This window comes from Bison bison, unplaced genomic scaffold (assembly GCF_000754665.1).
Source record: "Bison bison bison isolate TAMUID 2011002044 unplaced genomic scaffold, Bison_UMD1.0 scf7180017864473, whole genome shotgun sequence".
NCBI classification, from domain to species: domain Eukaryota; kingdom Metazoa; phylum Chordata; class Mammalia; order Artiodactyla; family Bovidae; genus Bison; species Bison bison.
The window spans coordinates 18422950-18440985 of record NW_011495034.1 but is presented as its reverse complement, the minus strand read 5'-3'; the positions used below and the strand labels follow the sequence as shown (position 1 = coordinate 18440985).

Sequence of the window (18036 nt, the reverse complement as noted above, 5' to 3'; positions counted from 1 at the left end):
AATTGATGAGCAGTTAGTGATGAGAAGCCATCCACATGAGTAGTGATTCTGTCTGCTTATTGTCAGTGACCCCATAGGCTGCTTCTAAAAGACCTTGGAAATGTAGTGCCTGCCAGTTGATTGTAGAAGAGGAAAGTGAATGAGCCCCGAGAAGGTGCAGCGGGGGAAAAGTGCAGATTGACTGTTGACCGGTGGCTGCTGCTGCCATGCAGCATGCATTGGGTTGTTGATTCTACAGACATATGTTTGGGATCCCCACTGTGCCAGGCCTGGACTCTCTCGGCTACAACCATGAATTAGACATGGTCCTTGCCCTCAAGGAGCTTATTCTTTAGTGAGGCAGAAAAAAATCTTGCCACTTTCCATAACAAATGTGTTTATTGATTACTTACCGTACATCAGTAAGATTTTGCTTAGCTCTCACAATAAAATGGCAACCCACTCCAGTGTTCTTGCCTGGAGAATTCAATGGACAGAGGAGCCTGGCTGGCTGTAGTCCGTGGGGTCACAAAGAGTCGGACACGACTGAGTGACTAATACTTTCACTTTCACAATAAATAGTAGGACTGTGACCCCTGTATTACAGTTGAGCAGCTAAGGCTCAGAGAGGGCAATAACTCTCTCGGATCACACAGCTGGTGAGTAGTGAGTCAGCATTCAGACCCAGTGAGGTTGACTCCAGAGTGTGTGCTCCTTTAGGCCTGATGGAAGGGTCATGGGAGGATGGAGAGGTGTTGTTACTGGTGACCTTGCTGGGTCTGGAAAGTGGCTGAGATTCTCTGTGGAAAATGCATCATGGGAATTGTCTGCTCAGTCTTCATTCCTTAAACTTGAGAAAGACATAAGTGCTGGTATTAAGGTGGGGACATTGTTTGGATACATAGTGAATGTCACCAGGATGCGTATAACGGCCACATTTTCTTTTTTCAACTCATCTTGAGATCTGAATGTTTTGGCTGCCATGCTGAATTGGTAAGGATGTTGTAGAAATCCTTATGTAGGCCTCCCCAGAATTTTATTTTTTTAAAATACTAAGTTTTCTTGGTTCTGTTGGTATTGGTAAAGGCACATCAGGGGAACCCTGGTGGGGATTTTTTATTATCCATCCTTGCTCCCCTACACTATTGCCCAACACCCCAACCAGCCTTCAGACGTTTCCACTAACTTACCCTCCCTGCAGGCTCCTGCTGCTGCAGCTCCTGGCTGCCTGCAGTTACCCTGGGGCTCGAGCATGCAGGCTTTGCTTATGTGAAAAGATGCTGCTGGAGTGAAAGGACTGTGATGCCAGCTGAGTTGCTATAGTTATAATTTAATTGCATCAGCTTTACAGCCTATTAAGAGCGAAAAGGGAAAATGTTTTCTTGGTAACAATTATCAGTCATGCTCTCTTTCTTGTAAATTTCCATTCTTCCTCATTTCTTTCTACCTTAAATTCATCATTTTAGTGGGGAGGAATTTGGAACGTTGAAAGAATGGGTATAGGGTGGGGCAGGTGCTTAAAAAGAAACCAAAGGGCTGATGACTGTATTTTTCCATCTCTGTGATAGGCAGAGACATAAAATGTGATGTGAATATTTTAGTACAGGATGAGGGCAGAGGAAAGAAGTGAATAGGGAAAATTTTCTTACATGAAATAAATTTTGAAAGAAATTTCTGTCTTCAAGATTTTAGTTAAGATTGGATTGTAGATTTAAGATTGAATTGTTCTGTGTTGAAATGCATTTGTTTAAATAAACTGTGTTGGATTTTTCATTTTAGGGAACAGATTTGATTGCTTTTTTGCATGTGTGTGTGTGATATTTTTAAATTGTTAAATTTCTTCACACATAAAAGAATATGCATAACGTATATGAAGGTATAAATCAGGGGTTCGCAGACTAAGACCCAGGAGCCAAATACAACTTGCTGCCTGTTAAAGTTTTGTTGGAACACAGCCACACGTACTTGTTTGTGTATTGTCTGTGCTGCCTTTGTGCTACAGTAGCCGAGTTGAGTAGTAATGACAGACTGTATGGCCGGCAAAGCCTGAAGTACTTGCTGTCTGCCTTTTACGGAGTTAGGTTTGCCGACTCATGGTGTAAATAGTAGTAAAGTGAATGAATACCGCTGTGCACATTGCGCAGTTAAGACATAGAATGTTATCAGTAGCTGTGAACCCCAGTCTGGGTACACATCGTCAATTACATCCCCCTCTTTTCCCACGGGCGATGCCTCATTGAATTTTTCCATTCAGCTCAGAAACCAAACAACCTCGGATACAAAGAAAAAGTCGGCAATCACTCTCTCTGCCTAACTTTACCTACAAGGTGATCAATGCCATTAACTTGCTTGTTCTTTCACAGTTTTCCCCATGATCAGGCAAAACATGTATACACTTTTATTTGCCCAGAGTTAAACAGCAGATTATAACATTTTCTGTGCTCATACTACTAACCTACCTTTTAAAGCACTTATTGTTTGTCAGACGCTGTGCCAAGTACTTTATATGCATTATGTACTTTCCTGTGAAATAAAATAACCCTTTGAAATAAGTGTGACTGTCTCCTTTTTATATTGAGGAGTCAGAGAGCAGGTAATCATGCCAGAACTCCAACCCAGCTTGGGCAGTGCGAATCCCTCTTGTTTGTGAGGCATGTTCAGTTCCCGAAGGCTTATCATGGGCGTTCTCCCAACTGGTCTTCACAGCCCTGAGAGGTGAGAGAGGCAGGGCTTTCCTCTACATGTTAGCAGGAGAAAAAGGAAGCTTGGACAAGTGAGCTGTCCAGGATTTTCAGTCAGTATCTGACAGATGGGACTAACCCAGGCCTCTGGACTTTCTTCTGAGAACAGCTTTTGTCTTGTTCTCCTGGGACTGGACTGTTTGACTCCAGCTTCTCTGGCTTTCTGCTCAGGAGAGGCTCTCTGGCTTGTAAAAATTGGGGCAGGGAACCTTTGGGTTTTTCCGCCCTGAGAAGGTGAAACAGCCTTTGTTGGTATTAGTAACATCATCCCTACCCCAGATTGCCTGCCTCCTTTATGGTCCCTCCCTCCACCCCCCACTCCCCACCCCAATCAGGGCTCCTGTGAATGCACTGCACAGTCCGTGAACTGCACACTTCCTCTGGGCACCAGCCACCTCGATGACTTTTCCTCATAATTTTCATAGCTAATTTTTAAATTTCAAGGTTCCCAACCCTGGTATGCCTTTAAATCTCTGGCCTCTGAATACATTCTCACGTATCGCTGGTGGGGATAGAGTGCGGGTGGGACAGAATTTGGCAGTAGCTAGTGAATTTACTCTTGACCCAGCTGTCACACTTCTGAAGATCTCTCCCAAAGATACACTGGCAAAAGTACAAAAAGATGTGTGCACAAGGATATTCTTTGCAGCATTGGTTGTAATAGCAAAAGTTAGAAACAATTCCAGTATCCATCAATATGGGACTGGTTGAATAAATGTGGTGCATGTGCATAGCAGTAGCAGAAAGGAATGAGAATATACACTCATTGGATGGAGTGTCTCCAGGCCATGTTGCTAAGTAAAATAAACATGAAAGGTGGAGGAACGTGTATGCTGCTGCTGCTGCTGCTGCTGCTAAGTTGCTTCAGTCGTGTCCAACTCTGTGCGACCCCATAGACAGCAGCCCACCAGGCTCCACCGTCCCTGGGATTCTCCAGGCACAAACACTGGAGTGGGTTGCCATTTCCTTCTCCAATGCATGAAAGTGAAAAGTCAAAGTGAAGTCACTTGGTCATGTCCGACTTTTCGGGACCCCATGGACTGCAGCCTACCAGGCTCTTCCGTCCACGGAATTTTCCAGGCAAGAGTACTGCAGTGGGGTGCCATTGCCTTCTCCGTTATTTAAGAAAGCAGGTGAAGGAAAGTCCATGTGTGTGGATTGGAAAACTTCATCTCATTAAGATGTTAACATTCCCCAAATTGATCTATGGATTAAGTGCAATTCCTATCACAATCCCAGGTGGCTTTTTTGCAGCAACTTATAAATTGATCCTAAAATTTGTATAGAAATTCAAGGAACCTAGAATGGCCACAACAATCTTTTTTTTTAATTGAAGTATAATTGAGCTAGAGCACTTTGTTAATTCCAGGTATAACAGTGATTCGATATTTCTTTATAGAATGATCACATAAGTCTAGTTACCATCTCACCATTCAAAGTTATTACAGTATTATTGACTGTATTTCCCATTCTGTGCATTTCATTCCAGTGACGCATTTATTTTATAATTGGAAGTTTGTACCTCCTGATCTCCCTCCCTGCATTTCACTCGTTCCCCCTACCTCCCTCCCCTCTGGCAACCACCTGTTCTTTGAATCTATGAGTCTGTTTCTGTTTTGTTATGTTTGTTCACTTGATTTGGTTTTGAGATTCTGCATATAAGTGAAATCATACGGTATTTGTCTTTAAAATTTTAAAACTCTTAGAAGAAAACATAGGCATAAATCTTCCTGACCTTAGGTTGGACAGAGCCTTTTTGGATATGAAACCAAAAGCGCAAGTGACAGAATCAAAAATAAACTGAACTTCATCAAAATTAAAAAGCTTTTGTGATTTAAGGGACACTATCAGGGAAGAAAATAACCCACAGAATGGGGAGAAAATGTTTGTATATTATATATTGGATAAGGGACTTACATCCAGAATGTATTAAAATCTCTTACAACTCAATAATAAAAAGACAACTCTGTTTTGAAGTAGTATTGATTTACAATATTAGTTGCAGATGGACAGCATTGTGACTCAGTGTTTTTACAGGTTATCATCCATTGAAAGTTGTTAAAAGACAATGGCTATAATTCCCTGTGCTCTACAGTGTATCCTTGTTCCTTATCTGTTTTATGTGTAGTAGTTTGTGTCTCTTAATCCCGTATCTAATGTGCTCCTCCCCCTCTCCTTCTCCTCTCTGCTAACCATTTGTTTTCTCTGTCTGTCTGTCTGTTTCTGTTTTGCAGATACATTTGTTTGTATTATTTTTTAGATTATATTTGTATTATTTTTTAATTACATTTGTATTATTTTTTAGATATCATATATAAGTGATGTCATACAGTATTTGTTTCTAATTTCACTAAGTATAATGCTTTCTCAGTCCGTCCATGTTGCTGCAAATGCAAATTTTCATTCTTTTTTATGAGTGAATAACAGTCCATTGTGTGTGTGTGTACACATACATATACACCACATTTTCTTTATCATCTGTGGATGGCACTTGAGTTGCTTCCATATCTTGGCTACTGTGCTGCTATGAACATTGGATACATGTATCTTTTTGAATTAGTGTTTTCATTTTTGCCGAGTATATATTCCAAGTGAAGTCGCTGGATCATACGGTAGTTCTGTTTTAGCATTTTTCTTTTGAGAAACCTCCTTACTGTTTTACATAGTGGCTGCACCAGAAGACACCCCAGCTTTAAGATTAGCGGGTCTGAATAGGCGTTTCTCCAAAGGAGGTCTGTTCATGTCCAGTAAACAAATGAAAAGATATTCAGTTCACTAACCATCAGGGAGTTGCAGATCAAAACCACAGAAAGATACCACTTCACCCCCGCTAGGATGGCTGTAGTCAAAAAGATAGGTAATAACAAATGGAAAGAATGTGGAAAATATTGAAACCCTCATATACTGTCAGTAGGAATGTAAAGTGGTGCAGAGTTTACAAAACCGTCTAGCAGTTCCTCAAAAGGTTAAATATAGAGTTTCCATATACATGAGTAGTTCCACTCCCAGGCGTATACCCAGCAGGAAGGAAAACAGTGGTCCACACAGAAACCTGTACATGAGTGTTCATAGCAGCATTACTTGTAGTTGCCAAAAAGGGGAAACAATCCAAATGCCTAACGACTGAAAAATTGATAAATGAAAAGTGGTATATCCATATAATGGAATACTATTTGGCAATAAAAAAGAATAAACTACTAATACATATTCCACCATGGATGAACCTTGAAAAAACATGCTAAGTGAAAGAAGCCAGTCACAAAAGACTATATACTGTATAGTACCATTTACATGCAACGTGCAGGGTAGGCAAATACATAGAAACAGAGAGTAGATTAGAGGTTGTCAAGGGAGTGATAGATTGGGGGGCCTGGGGAGTGACTGCTCTGGGTAAGGAGTTTCTTTTCTGGGTAATGAAAAGATTTCTAAAATTAATTGTAGTGTTGGTTGCACAAATCTGTGAATATATTTAAAACCTATTTTTTTTTTTTTTTTTAGATTTCCTCCCACCCACCCCATCACACTTCTTTTTAACCCTTTTATTATGAAAATGTTAAAACATTCGTAAGAGTAGAGAAAACAGTATAGTAAACTCCCAGGTACCCATCACCCATCATATCAACATTCTGCCATTTTTTAAAATTTATTTTTAATTTTTACTTTATATTATAGTTGATTAACAATGTTACTAGTTTCAGGAGTGCAGCAAAAGTGATTCAGTCATACATATACATGTGTCTGAATTACACGTTTTCAGTGGATGATTAAATAGTATGTGGATTATGTCTCAGTAAAACTGTTTGCAAAAAGTAGAAAACACAAATGTATATAAGTATTTGACTCTTGAGAGTCCCTTGGACTGCAAGGAGATCCAACCAGTCCATTATAAAGGAGATCAGCCCTGGGTGTTCTTTGGAAGGAATGATGCTAAAGCTGAAACTCCAGTACTTTGACCACCTCATGCGAAGAGTTGACTCATTGGAAAAGACTCTGATGCTGGGAGGGATTGGGGGCAGGAGGAGAAGGGGACGACAGAGGATGAGATGGCTGGATGGCATCACCGACTCGATGGACGTGAGTTTGAGTGAACTCCGGGAGTTGGTGATGGACGGGGAGGCCTGGCCTGCAATTCATGAGGTTGCAAAGAGTCGGACACGACTGAGTGAACTGAACTGAACTGAAGGTTTGCTATAATAAAGTATGGTAAGACATGCAGACAGGGATATGACTGTCATGAGGGAAGAAGTTTCTACTCACATTTTTCCAGAAACAGGAGGCAGAGCATGCTATGCAGGGCCACTGAGGAAGCACTGAGGTCAGTCGGGGCAAATGAAGTAAGGGGAACACGTGGGCAAAAGCCTTTACTGTGGTTTCTGTAAGAAGGCATGATGAGCAGGCTTAGGATTGGCTAGTTTGAATCACTTCAGTGGGCTCTAGGGTAAAAGTGCTGTCTCTGGTTGTTTGGTACCTAGCCCTGAGATGATTAGGGAAGAGGATAGTGTCCCAGTGAAGGAGGTGGTTGAGGTATGGGCTCTGGATTGATTAGTATGCATGTGTTATATGTGCTTGCAGGCCTCTAGGATTAGCAAACCTGAGAGAGGCAGTCCCTCCAGTATCAGCAAGACCCCAGATGTCAAAGCAGCAAATAACAGAAAGTAAAAAGATGTGATTAACACAGACGGTTACCTATAGGAAAAGGGAAAAAATAAGATGGAGAAGACAGGGACTTTTTTTTTGGACTTTGGAATGGTTTAAATATTTTGCATAACTGTAAAACAAATCTCAAAAAATTCCTACAGAAGAAAAATAAATGCTCATTCAGTTGATGACACAACCATTCAGAGAGGAACATTTCCAAGTAATATCTTAATCAGTCGTCAATAATGATATTGTTGGTGGAGGGATTAATACTGTTGTTTTGAGATTGTTGTGTATATAGCGTAGGATAAAGCAAGTAGATAGTTAGGGTGGTGATGTTGAGAACTAGGACTTTTGGTATAAGAGAAGGGAGAGATGCAGATAGAAAATCTATGCTGCTGCTGCTGCTAAGTCGCTTCAGTCGTGTCCAACTCTGTGCAACCCCGTAGACGGCAGCCCACGAGGCTCCCCCATCCCTGGGATTCTCCAGGCAAGAACACTGGAGTGGGTTGCCATTTCCTTCTCCAATGCATGAAAGTGAAAAGTGAAAGTGAAGTCGGTGAGTCTTGTCTGACTCTTAGCGACCCCATGGACTGTGGCCCACTAGGCTCCTCCGTCTATGAGCTTAACCCAAAACTGTAGGTTTTTAATTTTGAATTTAAAGCGTCAGTATGAACTCATGATATAATTTATCTTAAGGAAGCTGAAACAAAATTAAAAACTCTGTTTCTAGCTTTGCCTGTTGAAGGCTTAGAAACAGTGTAGCAGTCCTAGTGCCCAGAGAGTATGCTCTAAAAATCTATTTCTTAATAAAAAGTAACTGGGGCTCTTTGGAGAGTTGACCAGTTCCAGGTCTGTGTAAGATGAACTTATACCAGATGGCAAGGAAGTTATGAAGGTCCACTTGAGTCATGTGAAAAGATCTCAGAAACCAACTTGAAAAGACTTCTATTAACCACAGATGAGATGATTTTGAGCATGATAAAGATAATAACTGCGTGGAGTGAAACACATCAAATATGCTTAAATTCATGAGTTCATAATGATACTAAAGCAAGACTCATCAGTCACCTTTGGAGGATGCTAGAGAATCAACTCGTTATTCAGAGTAACCACACAGTTGATGAAGAGCGTCTCTGAGGGGAAATATTCCAGCTAATAAAGATAGAATACCACCATTTTGCAACCTCTGAGGAATTAATGAATCTCAGCAGTGATCATCAGCGTCTGGTAACATTCCAAAAAGAGGTAATCAGACGTTACATACCTCTTGATAAAAGTCTGAAGTAATCGAACCAAAAAAATAAAATAATGCCACATGAATCTGATCCGACTGTCAGCACTTACCTTCAATTTACAGGAAATTGGATAGGAGAGGCCAAAGGACCCTGCTAAATTACATCATGGGGATGCAGTCAGTAAAACCTTTATGTGGGGAACTACATCCTTGCTACTCTGAGTGTGGCCCATAGATCAACAGCATAAGCATCAGCCGTGAGCTTTTTAGAAATGGAGACGCTCATACTCTCTCTCAGACCTGCTGAAACGATCTGCATATTAACAAGTTTCCCAGGTGATTCACATGCACGTTTCAAGTTTGAGTAGTGTTGCTCTACGGGACAAATGAACTAGAGTCTCCAAACAAAGCAATTGTAAGAAAAAAAATGAGACGGGGCAGCCTATGTGGATGAAAAGACACTTGGAGGCATATCAGTTATTTGCAAGTAGAGAACTAATTTGTGTTCTATTCAAACAAACACAAATCTTAAAAATAATTTTAAGTAATTGGAGAAATATCTTGAATTTCTTTTGAAATAATCTGGGTGGTAGCGAGAGGAAAGTGGGTGGGGATGTAGATGAAATAAACTTTCCTACGACATGCTAATTTTTGAAGCAATAATAGGTACCAGTATTTTGGTCACCTGATGCAAACAGCTGACTCATTCGAAAAGTCCCTGATGCTGGAAAAGATTGAGAGCAGATGGAGAAGGGGGCGTCAAAGGATGAGATGGTTGGATGGTACTGCCGATGGAACAGACATGAACTTGGGCAAACTCCGGGAGATGGTGAGGGACAGGGAGGCCTGGCATGCTACAGTCCATGGGGTGGCAAAGAGTTGGATATGGCTTGGCAACTGAACAACAGCAATATGTACAAGGTTTGTTATTTTATAATAAAATATTAAGATTTTTCCTATAATAGTTTAAAAGGGGGAGTTCACTAAGATGGCTGCAATCAAAAAGGTAATAACAGGTATTGGCAAAAGATATGGAAAAAGTTGGAACCCTCGTACATTGCTTATGGGAATATGAAATAGTGTAACTGCTTTGGAAAATAGTCTGACAGTTCTTCAGAAGGTTAAACAAGGAGTTAATATATAATCTAGCAGTTCCGCTCCTAGGTATATACTCACGAGAAATGAAAACATAAATTAATGTAAAAACTTGTACAAGGATTTCCGTGATGGTCCAGCAACTAAGACTCTGTGCTCCCAGTGCAGGGAGCCTGGGTTCAATCCCTGGTCAGGGAACTAAATCCCACATGCTACAACTAAGATAACCAAGACCCAGTGCAGCCAAATAAATATTAAAAAAAAAAAAAAAGAATTTTGTACGTGAATGTTCATGGCAGCATTTTTATAAAAGCCAAAAGTAGAAACAACCTAGCTGTCCTTCAACTGATGAATGGATATGTTCATAACTATAAGATATAGCATATTCATATAATGGAGTACTGTACAATAATAAAAGGAAATAAAGTACTGATACATGCTGCAACATGGATCAACCTTGAAAATAGGCTAAGTGGAAGAAGCCAGTCACAAACAGCTACATATTTTATAATTCCATTTATAGAAAATGTCCAGAATAGGAGAAGTTAGAGAGATGGAAAATAAATTACTGGTTGCCAGAGGCTGGGGAGAGATTTGTGGAGACATGGGCATCTTACATTCCCATGACTGCTGATGGGTTGTTGGAAAATTAGGAGGGGGGAGGGGGATGAAAATGTTCTAAAATAAATTGTGGTGATGGATGTACAACCCTGTGAATACACGGAAACCCATGAAATTATACACTTAAGTGGGTGAATTGTGTGATATATGAATAATATCTCAGTAAAGCTGTTACTAAAAAAGGAAGGAGAGCATTATATTGATACCCAGTCTCCAATCTTCACCCAGCATTATCAGAATCACTGGGAGGGAAGTTGTCTAGGTGATTCTAATGTGCAACCAAGACTGGGAACCAGTGTATTAGGAAGTTAGCTGTCAAGGATTGTTAGAAGAGAGAGGCAAGATTATCTGTTTGAAATGATAGCCTGGAGGGCAGGCCAGGGATGGCATCAGAGCTGACCATTCTGATAGAAGAGACAAAAATCTACAGTGGGGAGTCCTCTGGGTGCACATCATCTGTTAGTAGCACTTAGTACCGTTAGTGGTACTTAGTACAGTGGAAATAGGCTTGAGAAGTCCTTTCATTTCTCCAATAAGTGTGTTCAGAGTTGGTCTTCTTCAGTGTAACACCCATAGGTATTAGGGTTACTTGTGCTGCCAGGTGGTCTCACTTCTTCTGAATTACTCAGAATGAGCGGAGACTTTGTCAGTGGAATGTTGAGGTATTAAACCGTAATCCAAAAGTAACAGTCTAAACAACTTAATCTTCCTAGGTTTCTTTCTTCTAGAAAGTGTTCTGGATATTAGTGAGACTCTATAATTATTTTTGGTCTCCATTGTCACATTACTCAAGTGAGTAGACATAAATCCAGCTGTATTATTCTCATTTCTCTTGAAAAGCATTTATTAGTCACGTGTTAGACTGGGCAACAGAGGGGGAACTTGAAGATGCACTTTACATGATGTTTGGCTTTTGAAGAGAATCTTTGGAGAATTGGCCTTGAATTCTGGTTTTACTGCCCTTTGCAGGTTATTGATTGCCCTGGACTTTTAGTTTCCTTAATGAATGAAGTTTGAACTAGGTTACTCCTTAAGCTTCTAAAATTTTGAGGTTCACTACATCTGTCTGTACAGAGGCTGTAAATATAGCGTGCTGGTTAAGAGTTTGTGCTGTGGAGTTTGGTGATCTGGCTCTGCTGTTTCCTGGCTTTGTGATTTTGAATAAGTTGGTTAACCGCTTTGCACTTTGGTCCCCCCATCTGGAAAATGGTGATTGAGAATAATACCCACCTCACAGTTTTCTTCACTGTAAAATATTTGAAGCAGTTTAGCCTATGATTTTATTGATATGCTATCATTTTATCCTATATAGGTCCCTCACTCTAATTTAGGCATGATCAGAACTCTTACTAAAAAATGCAACGTTGTATCTGTTATACCAGGTGGTAGATGTTTTTGGAAAGGTATAAAGCAACCATACAAAAGTATTCATGCAGCGTATAAGATGTTTTATACTAAAAATACTCTTTAATATTTTAGGAAGTACATTAGATGTCCTAATTCTTTTTTTCTCCCTGCCCTGTATCCTCATATAGGTCAGTTCTCCTTGGGTCTCGGGGACTTGACATATCCCACATCTCACAGCGATTGGAGAGTCTGAGTGCAGCCACCACTTTCGAGCCTCTTGAGCCTGTGAAGGATACAGACATTCAGGTAAGGGATGCCAGGCACCAGGACTGGTGCAGTGAAACCCTGAGCATGCAACCCCAGCTGAAGGCCCTGACCCTTTGTTCACCAGCTGGTTTAGTAATTCCATATTTCTTTGTTAATTTTCTTCTTCAAATATTAAGAGAATGAGAGGCTCAGATTTGGAGGAACATTGGATTATTTTCACAGTGCTCTGCAAGACTGAATTTAGGGAAGCAGTTCCGACCTGCACTTTTTAAATTATTGTAATTACGAGCACAGATTTGTCTTCCTTCTTTGGGCTTAATCCAAGGGACAGAGACATTAGTTGTAAGTTTCTCTTGTTTCTTTGCTAGATCTCAAATAATTTTACTATTCCTCTTCCACATTTCTTTTCTGCATCTTGCTTGTATGCATTGGCAAAGAGCTGGGAAAAACTTAAGTACTATTTACTGAAACCCACTTATCGATTTCTAGGAAGTATTTGGCTCCATTAGTGGCACCAGGAAATGGCCTAATAGAGCACTCCAGTCTCATTTAACCTAGCATGCCACTGGCACAATTGATTGCTATTTTAATCTAATCAGAAACTAGTGGCTGTGTGAGTGTGTGTCCGAAATTGTTAAGAAAAAATCTTGTGATCCATTTAGTTTTGAGGAATTGGAGCACTGATTTGTGTTAGAGTGAAGGGATGGTAGGATACCATTTTTGTTATTGACTTACCTTTGAGATAAAAGGATGCAGGTCCTACAGAGGCAAATCCTAGTATGAATGGATCTATTATTATTTGGGCTCAATTTGAAACACTTCACTCCACCATCCTTCTCAAGAACTGTTTTAATCCATCTAATGGCCACAGTGCTACTGCATTTATTCCACTTCAGAAACCTAAAACGCTAGACTTTTGAGTTGAGAGTTGAATAACTACAGATGTTCGTTATTTTCTGTGTTATTGATATGTTCCCAGACTATGAAAATTCAGTTTTTCCCAGTTTTATATGCTAAATTATATTTGCCTCTCATGTTACAGATGCTTTCTTATTTCCATGTAATTTTAAAATGGCATGTATAATTGCCTCTTTTTTTTAAGTTTTAACTGTTCCTCTCTCCACCTTCTATTTTGCTTGATGCCCTGTAAACAAATATTGGGGGTGGCCAAAAAGATCATTCGGGTTTTCCCATAACATCTATGGAAATGCCCAAATGAGCTCTTTGACCAACCCAGTACTTACAACAGGATCAAGGTGGTTGGATGGGATATAGTTCAAATAATTTGAATAATCACCATGTATTTAGGGGAGTATCCAAATAGTGTGGAAAGAGATGGCACTTACTGAAAGGTTGTTATTTGAGTTGTTTTTAATGTTTAAGATGCCAGATAAGTTGTTTATTTTAAAAACTGCTTTTTTGACTTTCTTTGGCATATTTGTAATGCATATTTGGAATACCCAGCAATGTTTAGTGAGGCAGTTCATGAATTCCCTTTGATGTGTTACATTTTTTGCTCTGAGGGATTAATGACAGGTTTACAGATGTATTAGGTAATAATGATTTATTCTAACCTTCTACTTTATGTGTGAACACTGTCCTTCAACAGCCCCATTAGGTGGCTTCCTAGCAGTGCATGCTTGGTCACATCAGAGAAAGTTTCTTAATTTGGAATAAGCATGGCTAAGAGTTTTGGTCCTGCCCCTGCTGTGAACCTTTGAACTTTGAGAGGAAGGATGCTTCCATTTTGGAATTTAACCTCTCAGTTGAGCTATTATGGAATATTTTTAAAAATGTGAGTTGGTTGCTCTAAGATAAGTTTTGATTATTTGGGAATTGATCATCTAGACCTGCAAAGACTAACTAGTTTTAAGACAAAGATTTAAGACTAACTAGTTTCAAAATAAAATCCTCTGTTGACTTCATCTTCTTGCCAGCAAAGCCTTTTAAAGAACAAAATTTAACTTTCAAAGGACTGAGTCTTTGGCCTAATTTGAGCTAGTGGTTGATAGAGATTTGAAGTCTTAAGTTGCATTGTGTGGCTCCGTTGACCTATGCCTTAACTTCCTGTGCACGATATAGTATCATGTCCTTTTCTGACTTCCTGTGTAGTAATCAGATATAGGAGCCAAGCCAGCCTCCCCCCTTCACAGGAGTGATCCTCCTTTTAATTCTTCTCTTCATGTATTGATTATCCAGGAAGAGTTAATTTGGACATTTTCAGTTTGAAAAACCAGATATACTTTTTGATGGACACTTTCTTCTCACTTATTTTTCTTACCAGCTTTATTGAAATGATTCACATAGTATAAATCTGATCAGTTTTTGTATATGAATGTCATGTTTTCCAACTATGCAGTTCTGAGATAAGAACACACCCTAATCTCATATACTGAGTATCAGTCAGAGTGAATTTATTATGTCAGTATATATTTTCATAAAAGGAAATGCTGAAGGAGCCTTTGGTAGATTCTGCCCAAGACTTTGTATTGTCCAATGTTTGCATTACTTATAAGCTTGAAAAGGCATTTTCCCATGAATAGATTGTCCTTTTCTGTTTGGTAAACATTGATTGTATTTCCTTCTCTTTCTAATGGAGCTTGAAATTAATACAAGTTTTTTGTTGTTTATCATAATCAGTGATCTTGGCATGCACTGAGAATGCATTTTTAAATTGCTGTGGCCAGCAAAGGTAACATATTTAAATAAACCCACTTAAATATATGTTTGAATGATACTAGTGAAATTTTAAAAAATGTTTATTGACTTAATTTTTGGAAATGTTCATAAAGAAGGCCTACACATTTGCTGTAATAGAGATGAAGAGCAATAATTGTTAACAGGATGTGGTACTAAAGCAGCTACTGCTCTGTTCTGAGTGACTTTGTGGTGCTTGTAAGTACTGTTCCTCTCACAGAGATCCTCTTGCTCACTTTTGTCTTTGGAAGAAAAAGTACTGAGGGTAGACTGCACAGTTTTACTGTGGTCTGAACAGACCTAATGTACCATGGATGATATGTATTACATAGTAATAAAGTACACAGTTACACAGTTCAGTTGTGTTCTGGGCTTTTTCACTAGATTACATGTATTTTTTAAGAAAGCTGTGCAGAAATAACCTGGGCTGGCCATAAAAATGGGAGCTGCAGTTTCTTGGCATTAGCCTGCAATATTTCCAAATGGCAATAGACCAAAATATAATATTATTGCTAAACTTACTTAGATTCGTATTGCTGCCATAACAAATTACCACAAACTTAGTGGCCTAAAACATTAGAAATTCATTCTCTCGCTGTTCTGGAGCTCAGAACTTTGAAATCAGGGTGTTGGCAGGGCCCTCCGAAGGCACTAGGGGAGACTCCTTCCTCTTCTAGCTTCTGGTGGCTCCTGACTCCCCTTGACCTGTGACAGCAGAGGCGCAGTCTGCCTCCATCTTCATAGGTTTTTTTTCTTTCTTTCCTCATGTGTGTCAATCCACTTCTCCCTTCTAAGAACACCAGCCATTGGATTTAGGGCCCACCCTAAATCCAAGATGATCTCAGCTAGAGATCCTTATCGTAATTACATTTGCAGAGACCCCATTTCCAAATAGGATCACATTCACTGGTACCAGGAGTTAGGACTTAGACATAGCTACTTTAACCCACTGTATTAACAGTGCCAGAAAATGTAAAACTATAAATTAACTGAAATGAAACATTCTGTGTTTCACAACTGGACGGAGTGTCAGGATAAGGCGTCTATTGCTAGTTGTTCCAGGGACTGCAAAGCTCAATCAAGTATCTGATCTCACCCTCAGCTCTCTTTTAGGCCTTTGAAAGGTGAGGCTGACTGCTAGAAACAGCCTGATTTTTTAAAATAGTTTTAAGTACTTTAGTTTTCGGGGTAAGGACAGGTAGCATTAAATCTAGGAGGGGAGGGAGTACTGGGGGTGAGAAAGAGGTTTCTCCTTCGGCCAACCAGGCTACCAACCGCCCTGCTTTCCGTTTATACTTTAGGCCTTTGCTCACCACCATGCTTTAGCGTGGAGTAGCACCTCTGAAAATGTCTGAGCCCCCTTTCAGTCTGACACTCTTAAGGCCTTCCTTAGATGCTACCTCTTTCATAGTCTCAGATCTCTCTTCCCATGGCCTCCAAATGTAGCATGTTGGCTTTACTGCTTAGGAAAAAAACAAAACTTTCTGAATGGTCCCCCACAAAGTAAACAGCAACCTAGATTATGTTACTGGAATTGACTTAGCAGCCAGTTTAAATCTTGATAAATGAAAATACAGCCCCTTCTATACACAAGAAACCCTATACAGAACTAAAGATCTTCATAGTCTGCTAAATTTCCAAATGGAAATCTGTCCTGTATAAGTAAAGAGAAAAAAAAGTCCTAAAAAGAGAGGAAAATAGCTGTAAGAAAATGAGTCAGGGAACTGATGTATCACATATAAAACTAATGATGCAATAATTGATTTGTTAAAAACTTGTTCTGCTTACCACACTGTATCTATAGTAAAATATTCATTATGTCCTTCCTTTTTCTGTCCTTGGAAATGTAGAGTTATGCTCAAACCACTGTTAGCTTATCTTGTAAATAACCAGAAGAAACTAAATGGCTTTGGTTAAGTATAAAACAAATCACTGGTGTTATAATCCCATATCACCTAAATTGTTATTTTCGAGGTTTATATTTTAATTTTATACCTTCAGAATTAAGGTACTGCTGATTAAATGCAGCTATATATAACAGCTAAGAGGAAAAGTGGTTGAATGCTATTAATAATTGTGTGTTTGTAGTACTGGCAAGTTGTTGGTAGGGAATTGGTTCCAGAAATCCTATGGCAGTTTGTTGAAAAGAGGGTCAGACTTGCCTAGAATGATTAGTATGCTAATAGCAGTTCTTCAGGATTAGTACTGGCAAAATATTAATACTGAGGGGAGAATGCAGTAAGCTTTTCCTAGCTTGAATTAGTTGAGAGAAGGGGCATTCTGAATGGGCGAACAGTATCTTCAGTCAGTTCAGCCGCTCAGTCGTGTCTGACGCTTTGCCACCCCATAGACTGCAGCACACCATGCTTCCCTGTCCATCACCAGCTCCCAAAGCCTGCTCAAACTCATGTTCATCGAGTCGGTGATGCCATCTAACCATCTCATCCTCTGTTGTCCCCTTCTCCTCCTGCCTTCAATCTTTCTCAGCATCAGGGTCTTTTCCAATGAGTCAGTTCTTCACATCAGGTGGCCAAAGTATTGGAGTTTCAGCTTCAACATCAGTCCTTCCAGTGAATATTCAGAACTGATTTCCTTTAGGATTGACTGGTTTGATCTCCTTGCAGCCCAAAGGACTCTCAAGAGTCTTCTCCAACTCCACAGTTCAAAAGCGTCAGTTCTTGGGCACTCAGCTTTCTTTATAGTCCAACTCTCACATCCATACATGACTACTGGAAAAACCATAGCCTTGACTAGACGGACGTTTGTCGGCAAAGTAATGTGTCTGCTTTTTAATATGCTGTCTAGGTTGGTCATAGCTTTTCTTCCAAGGAGCAAGCATCTTTTAATTTCATGGATTCAGTCACCATCTGCAGTGATTTTGGAGCCCCAAAAAATAAAGTCACTCACTGTTTCCATTGTTTCTCCATCTATTTGCCATGAAGTGATGGGGCTGGATGCCATGATCTTAGTTTTCTGAATGTTGAGTTTTAAGCCAACTTTTTCACTCTCTTTCACTTTCATCAAGAGGCTCTTTAGTTCTTCACTTTCTGCCATAAAGGTGGTGTCATCTGCATATCTGAGGTTATTGATATTTCTCCTGGCATCTTGATTCCAGCTTGTGCTTCATCCAGCCTGGCATTTCACATGATGTACTCTGCATATAAGTTAAATAAGCAGGGTGACAATATACAACCTTGACTCCTTTTCCTATTTGAAACCAGTCTGCTGTTCCATGTTCGGTTCTAAATGCTGCTTCTTGACCTGCATACAGATTTCTCAGGAGACAGGTAAAGTGGTCTGGTATTCCCATCTCTTTAAGAATTTTCCATGGTTGGTTGTGATTCACACCGTCAAAGGCTTTGGCATAGTCAATAAAGCAGAAATAGATGTTTTTCTGAAACTCTCTTGCTTTTT

The 18036-nt window shown here is 39.8% G+C and overlaps 1 protein-coding gene across 1 annotated transcript in view; it reads left to right on the top strand.

Moving 5' to 3' along the window:
* NUP93 (nucleoporin 93kDa) overlaps positions 1 to 18036 on the top strand; it is a 103337-nt gene that overhangs the window by 16221 nt on the left and 69080 nt on the right. Inside the window, exon 3 of the mRNA XM_010861908.1 lies at positions 11847 to 11964. Within this exon, the coding sequence (XP_010860210.1) occupies positions 11847 to 11964 (118 nt within the window). The remainder of the gene's footprint in view (positions 1 to 11846; positions 11965 to 18036) is intronic.